This window comes from Syngnathoides biaculeatus, chromosome 16, assembly GCF_019802595.1.
Source record: "Syngnathoides biaculeatus isolate LvHL_M chromosome 16, ASM1980259v1, whole genome shotgun sequence".
In the NCBI taxonomy this organism is placed as follows: Eukaryota; Metazoa; Chordata; class Actinopteri; order Syngnathiformes; family Syngnathidae; genus Syngnathoides; species Syngnathoides biaculeatus.
Genome location: NC_084655.1, coordinates 18595857 through 18603124, shown reverse-complemented (window position 1 = coordinate 18603124; position 7268 = coordinate 18595857). Strand labels below are relative to the sequence as shown.

The following is a 7268-nucleotide window of genomic DNA, read 5'->3' as shown; positions in this document are numbered from 1 at the left end:
GGAGCAAAAACCCACCCAGGCAATGGGGAGAACATGCAAACTCCGCACAGGCGGGGACCGGGATTGAACTCTGGTCTTGCACCGTGCCGCCCTAACTAAAAATTTTCCCGTCTCAATTATATCTGCGCCTTCGATATTACAATATTACGATTACAGTGGTGCCTTGAGATACGAGTTGAATTTATCCTGTCACCGCGCTCCTAACTCAAAGCAAATCATATTTGGTTTTGAACACTTCAGCCCAGTATAAGTCAGAAGGGATGTATATATACTGTTCACTGACACGTAGAACTCCTCTCACAGCTCATCAGTACACCACTAATGTTACATTCTACGCAGAGGATAAAGAATATGAGACTGAATAGTTATATTGTCAGGTTGTGTTCAAGAACACCAAAACATTGATGCTATGTAGCGTTGGTATTAATATAGCAGGATGAAAGGCTAAACAGCGCAATTGTTTTGGAAACACGCGGTGCATTCATATCTCAAGGCATCAGTTTCTGGAAAAAAAAATAAAAATTCTTGTCAAGATTAATGAAACAATCACGACTATTTTCTTAACTTTGCATCTTTTCTCTCTAAAAATATGCATTTGTCATTGTCTTATTGGACATTTTTGTCTCGAAAGCATCATTTTCATTTGGATGATGATGGGGGGGAGGGTCTTTGGAAGAATCCCTCCACTCGACCCAAGCAGTTAAAAATCTATGTTATGAATATGTTTTGAATTGAAATACTGAAATAGACGATGGTTTTCCGCCATATTCCAATTTATCGAGATGCACGTGTACATCGAGCGGACTCACGTGGTGGTGGTGATTATTGCAGCTCTATGTATTTTCCTAAAACAGGATCAGCTTACATCAGGTGGGCTCACCAAAAGGGGTCCGGTTTTGTGCGTCGGGGTCCGGGGGGTTGGGATTGTGGAACCACTTGATAGTGGTCCGAAACGAGGGAATGCCGACGCAGAATTTGCTGTCACTGTCCATTCTTGCAGCTGCTTATCCCCTCCAGACCGGTCTTGGACGAGGTGGGCGAGGTGAGCGACGTGGGCGAACAGGGCGACAGGACGGGCGTGGTGGGCGAGGAGGACGAGGACAAGGTGGCGGTGGGCATCTGCGAGGAGGAGGAGGCCGGCGAGGGCGAGCGGCTGCTGGGCGAGGGCAGGGAGGACGCGGACGCCCGTTGCTGCTGCTGCTGCTCGCGGAGGAGGCGGTGCTGGCGCAGGGCCGAGGACAAAAGCAGGGCCTCGGCGCTCAGGCCGGCCGCCGACAAGCTGGCCAGCAGCGCCCTGGCCTGGACGGGCGACGCTCTCAACGCGGGGCCGTCCGCCCGCCTGCGGCGGATGCCCGACTCGACGCCCGCGGCTCCCTTCAGGTCAGAGCAGGACACGCGATGAGGGGCGCGGAAGGATGAGGATGGGGGAGTAGGAGGGGGGGGGGAGGGGCGGAACGATGGAATGGGGGCCTACAAGGTGGCGGTTGCCCGCGCACGCATGCTCACTGCTGAGGGGGGGGGGGGGGAGGAGGAGGAGGAGGGGCGGTTATCGTGCGTTGACCAGGCGGGTGGGGTCACGCCACCACGAGGAAGACGAGGAGGAGGAGGAGGGCGGGGGGGGGGGGGGACAGAACAAACAGAGGAGACATTATTTCAGGCGGACATGAGCATGTGCGACGGGGGCGGCGCCCATCGACACATGAAGACCGGCACACATTTTATTTTGACTTTTAATGACGGCGGTTCATTAAAAAATGCAAAATAATCTCAACGACTGCACAGCACAATCACATGTAATGGCGGGATGAGCCACTAGGTGGCAATGTTTGAATACATATTTGCAGTCGTGCATCACAGCGGAGGGCAAATTCTTTCCAATAATAAAAAAAACTAAAAAAAAAATTTTCCGACACATCAAGAAAATATTTTTGTTGAATCCTAAAAAGCAAAACGAATAATGATGTTTCAATAAAAAATATTCAAGGTAAGAAAATATTCAAAACGAATATATAAAATATATATAGTTATATAAATGTATTGCAGTATTTAATTTTTAGACATCTTGCGGCTGACTGATCCAGATTGCGTACTTGCCGGAATATGGAAGATGACATTTAACAAAATGTGGACTTTTGCATTGTATTTTTAATTTAACAGATCAAAGGTTTCATCATCCAGAAAATGGCAGGTCGTCACCATTTTGGTCTGCATATATATATATATATTTTTTTTTTGTCTACTCTTAAATTTCAAAAACCTTTGGCGCGACTCGTAAACTTTTCACGTTGTGTGCCGAGTGACGACAACAGGCCCAAGTCCGACACGAGCGGCCGAACTGGGGCTCGCGGCGCCGTTTCCGTGGAACGCTTTTCACAACAAGAGCGTCAACAGGAAGTAACACGAGCGCCTCCTTCATCAAACGTGAGAGGCAAGTCAAGTGTTTCGAAGAGTCCTCAACCAATCAATCGTCCTACTTCCTCGAGAATGAGCTCGTTCCAGACACTTCGGCACTGATACCTTTGCGGTTCGGTTTGACGACGTTGTCATATCCCCGTTTTTCGGCCACAATTGGTTCAATACCAGCAGATTTTGAATGGCATATACGAAAAAAATTTTTCACAATCTGAAAAAAATTCCCAGCGCTATTAAAAAATATGTCCTGATCATGTTTTTATAAAAAAAAAAAAAAAAAAAAAGAAAAACCTTTATACTTGATTTCTATCCTTGCTTTTGATTTTCCTGTTTTGAGGGGACGGGCCTCCTTTCTCATCCAGCTGCCCTCGACTGCGGGGTGTGCCAATACGCAAATGGCTAAGTTTATAGCTACATTTCTCTGCTGGGAAGCTTCACAAGAGTTATAATAGTAAAATATATGACACTCTAGAATCTTCATATCGTAATTTCCGGCCTATAAACGGCAACTTTTTTTCACACGCTTTCAGCACTGCGCTTTACGTGGCGATGCAGCTAATTTGCCGCAAGGGGGCACTCGAGCGGAAAAGGTAAGTGTGAGAACGGTGGAATATATGTGCCGAGGAAGTGACTTTTACCGGTCCAGCTCTGTTAGCACTGCGCTAGCGTGTTACTGTATGTCTTGGTGTTTTTACCAGTATGTTTTTTTTTAACCCGCCCTGTTAGCGCGGCACTAGCATTAGTGTTAGCGCGGCGGTGCGAGCATTAGCGTTGTGGTGCTAGCGTTAGCGTGGCGGTTCTAGCGTTAAACTCTCTGTGTACCGTCTTTCTTTGTAAACATTTCGTGTTTCAATGTGGGCACTTGCGGCTTTTACACGGCTGCGGCCTATGTATGTACCAAATGGTATTTCCTTTACAAATCTACTGGGTGAGGCTTACCAACCAGGTGTGCTCTGTAGGCCGGGAATTCCGGTATTTATTTATAGACGTAAGCCGCCGAACTACACGTGTGAACTAGTGTGCTGAGCCGCGTGCATGGCACAAACGTGACTTCACAATCCTGCGAGACTCACAAGATCTCTGGCTCACAAACCAGTCCCATTTGGGGAAGTAAGCGAATAAAATAAAATAAAATAAAATAAAATAAAACAGAATAAAATAAAATAAAATAAAGTAAAATATTTACTCAGTTGCTCAATCTTGCACTCTCTTGGTGGCCGGCCAGATGCCCCCAAAACCACCCAAGCAATTAAAAGCCAGTTCTTATTACGACGTTTTCTGGAAATACATCTTGGAGAATTATTAAAGCGCTGCAAACCGTAAAATACGACAGTGACTCATGTGTAAATATTATGCATCGGTAAGAAAGCATAAAATGGAAGTTCATGAAGCATGTCAAGAAAAGTCACAAGGATTAATATTAATATTATTTTTCTCTTTACGTGGGAACATTAAAAAGAAAAAGTAATTTTTCAACATGACAAGAATCTCCGGTGGTCTCAGAGTGAGTGAGACGGGATTGCTGGAAATCCCAGCGGCGCCTCTTCACTCTCTGATTATCGGGGATGAGGATGAAGATGATGAGAAAGAGAGTGAGTGCTCTCTCTCTCTCTCCCCTTCCTCGCTATTTCCTCTTTTTTGTTCTCCCGAGCTTCCGCTTGCCGCAATTCACGCCGGCAGCTTCGCCGCGAGCCGAGCGGATTCCCGCGCTCGTCTCATGAAAGCCAAATTAATCTCATTATTTCAGCGTGACGCCGACTCGCAGCTCGCCGTTCCTCTTTTTTTTTTTTTTTTTTTTTGTCCGCGTTTGAAAAGTCTCGCTGAAAAGAAAGCGCGCGGACACTTTAAGCTAATTGCGGACATCAATGTCTCTCGAGGGTGGCGGCCGCGTGACGTCGGCTGAAGATTATTAATCATTAAAAAATGAACAGTCGATGAATTTGCCTGTGCGTTTCTACGACTTTAGAGTTTCGCAAGTCGGCTCGATGTCCACGAGTCATTTTAGACGTCGCACGCCCGCAATTGTGATACGGCTAAGCGCTACAGTAAATGGACAAAATTACAAATACCCGGACTGACCTTTGCACAATAATAATAAAATACAATTAAAAAATAAATAATAAAATAAAAGATAATAAAAGATGTTGACCCAATGTGATGTCACTTGTTTTTTTACACATATCCATAGCTTTTCTACTTATTTATTTAAACAATTTTATTGTGATTTCTAATTATTTTCAAAGTGTATATATATAAACACACACACACACGTACGTATATATATGTATATACATATATATACGTGCATATATTACATTGCCATATGTTTTGTTTGTGAATGATTTTATATTACATATTTGCGACACATATAGTCATAAATTAGTCTACATTTTGTTTTTGATATTTTTTTTAATTCAAGATTATTTTTCATCTGCTGCATTTGTCATCAATAATAATTGTTATATATATTATTTTTTATTTGAATTTTTTACACGCACACACCATGATCATACTATGTGCCTGACTTAAAACAGATCATAATTTTAAAAATGCATTAAACATATATTTGTTATGTATACACTATATTCATGTTTTTGTCTATTTAGCCATTTATTTTACTATGCATATATTGTTCAAAATGGAGTGGCACACACGCCTGACTTTGGTGCGGGCAGCGTGGGATCGATTCCCGCTCAGTGATGGCGTCGATATCTGCCCTGCAACTGACTGGCGACCAGTTCAGGGTATAGTCCGCCTTTCGCTCGAAGCTAGCTGGGATAGGCGCCGGCTTTCCCGTGACCCTTGTGAGGATAAGCGGCTTGGGTCATGGATGGATGGATATTGTTCAAAATTTTTGGGGAGCATCCAGACCCATGCCACATGATGTATTTAATTAGTGTTCTTTTTTAGGTGTTATTTAAAAGGTGATTGCAATATGCATCCAATATATGCATCCATCCATTTTCTTTGCCGCTTATCCTCACGAGGGTCATGGGGAGTGCTGGAGCCTATCCCGGCTGTCAACGGGCAGGAGGCAGGGTCCACCCTGAACTGGTCGCCAGCCAATTGCAGTTGTAGTCATTTGCGATGGATTGCACCCGTTAGCATCGCGCTACCAGTTTCTGTTATGCGGATGCTCGCCATCTTTGATGAGAAACCAAAAAAGAAAGAACTGATTTGCATCCCGGTGAATGATCTTACAGATGACGAGAGTAATCACAAAAAAGACGAGCGGCGGCGCGGCGGAAAAACATCTTGATTGCTCGAGCGTCGTCTCATCAAATCAACAAAGCTACGGGACCGTTTTGATGCCTAATCAAGACCAAAGTTAGTCACATGCAGGCAGCCGAACGGGGAGACGTCAATTTTTTTTCCTCGTCAAACCCAGAATCTCTCCTCAAAGCGGACTATGGATCAGGGCCTCATGGCCATTGAGAGACCCCTAATATACTTATAATACTAACAGGATACGTAATACAATATACCGTAATTTCCGGCCTATAAACCGCGAGTTTTTTCACATGCTTTCAACCCTGCGGTTTATGTGGTGATGCGGCTAATTTGTGCATTTTTTTCTAATGGCCGCAAGAGGGCACTCGAGCGGAAAAGTGACACCGGAGGAACGTATGTGCCGAGGAAGTGACTTTTACCGGTATGTTGTTTTTTTTTTAGCCTGTTGCTTATGTGTTACTGCCGTGTCTCAGTGATGTTTTTTTTAACTAGCTTTGTTAGCGCCGCGCTAGCATTAGCATCGCCCTAGCACGTTGTTGATTTAGGTATGTTTTTGTTTTTTTTAACTGGCCCTGTTAGTGCTGTCCTACCGTGTTGCTGCTGCGGCTGTTTTTTTTAACCAGCCCAGTTCGTGCTACCGTTTTGTTGCTATGTTTAGCTAAGCTAAGGTATTAAAACTTTGAAAACTCTTTCTGTGTACCATCTTTCTCTGTAAATATCTCGTGTTTCAATGTGGGTACTTGCGGCTTTTACACAGGTGCGGCTAATGCATGTACCAAATGGTATTTCCTTTACAAATGTACTGAGTGAGGCTCATTATCAGGTGCGCTCTGTAGGCTGGAAATTATGGTAATATGGTACGAATAGAGACAACAAAATCCAAGGGAGCATAGATATCTCCTTTATTTATTACAATTAATTATACTTATTATTTTCTTGCAACCATATTACATGAGCTTGTAAAAATAATCCTTATTTCCAATTTAATGTATACCCTCGTCGCCCAGACTTCGCCTAAAATGGCCGCGCCAAACCAAAATGGCCGTCTTCCTGTTCAATATAACGTTTGGGTCTTTAAGACTTTTTTTTTCTGTACTATATGACAGGCAAGCTCACCAAATTTCATGCTGGATAGTAAAATACATTTAAGACATAAAAAAAAAAAAAAAAAGTCGGGCATGTTGAGGTACCCAAAAAGGCGATACAGAAGAATATTAATAAACAGCAATTTTATCTGTTTTTCCGAATAGTTCTTAAGAAACAAATGCGCTTCGGTGAATCAGGAACATTCACGATGACAGCAATTGTGGTTACCACAGCATGGAGGAGAGGTCGCATGCAGGTGAAGTCACCCCGACGTGCAAACACCCCCCCCCCCCCCATCCTCAGATGAAAAGGAAACCCGCCTACCTGCTGTTGGGCCTTCAGGAAGTCCTCCCTCTTGGCCCCTTTGTACTTGTCCGTGCTGTTCTGCTGCTGCAGGTGCTTCAGTTTGGAGGCCGGGGCCGGCGGGACCTTGCACAGGGCGCCGTTCCCTCCCTGGAAAAAGTCCCACGAGTGTCTTTAAAGACTCTGCACAAACTTTTAAAGATCTCCAAACGGCGTGGGAATTAACAGGAATTTAT

At 44.3% G+C, this 7268-nt stretch overlaps 2 protein-coding genes across 7 annotated transcripts in view; both read right to left on the bottom strand.

The window, feature by feature from the left end:
• Positions 1-981: 981 nt before the first annotated feature.
• On the bottom strand, positions 982-1440 carry LOC133514643 (transcription elongation regulator 1-like; the record flags this gene model as incomplete). The annotated part of the gene is made up of 1 exon (XM_061846474.1): positions 982-1440. A coding segment is annotated over one exon (459 nt), but the record flags the coding sequence as incomplete, so codon positions are not given.
• The window catches only part of srcin1a (SRC kinase signaling inhibitor 1a), a 102703-nt gene continuing 96826 nt past the window's right edge, over positions 1392-7268 (bottom strand). For 5 of the 6 annotated variants that reach the window (XM_061845413.1, XM_061845414.1, XM_061845415.1 and 2 more), the window contains 2 exons: positions 7054-7182; positions 1392-1508 (listed from right to left, as the gene is read on the bottom strand). In XM_061845413.1, coding sequence (XP_061701397.1) covers positions 1503-1508; positions 7054-7182 — 135 coding nt within the window. In that variant the 3' untranslated portion in view covers positions 1392-1502. The remainder of the gene's footprint in view (positions 1509-7053; positions 7183-7268) is intronic. The other variant, XM_061845419.1, reaches the window with a different exon arrangement.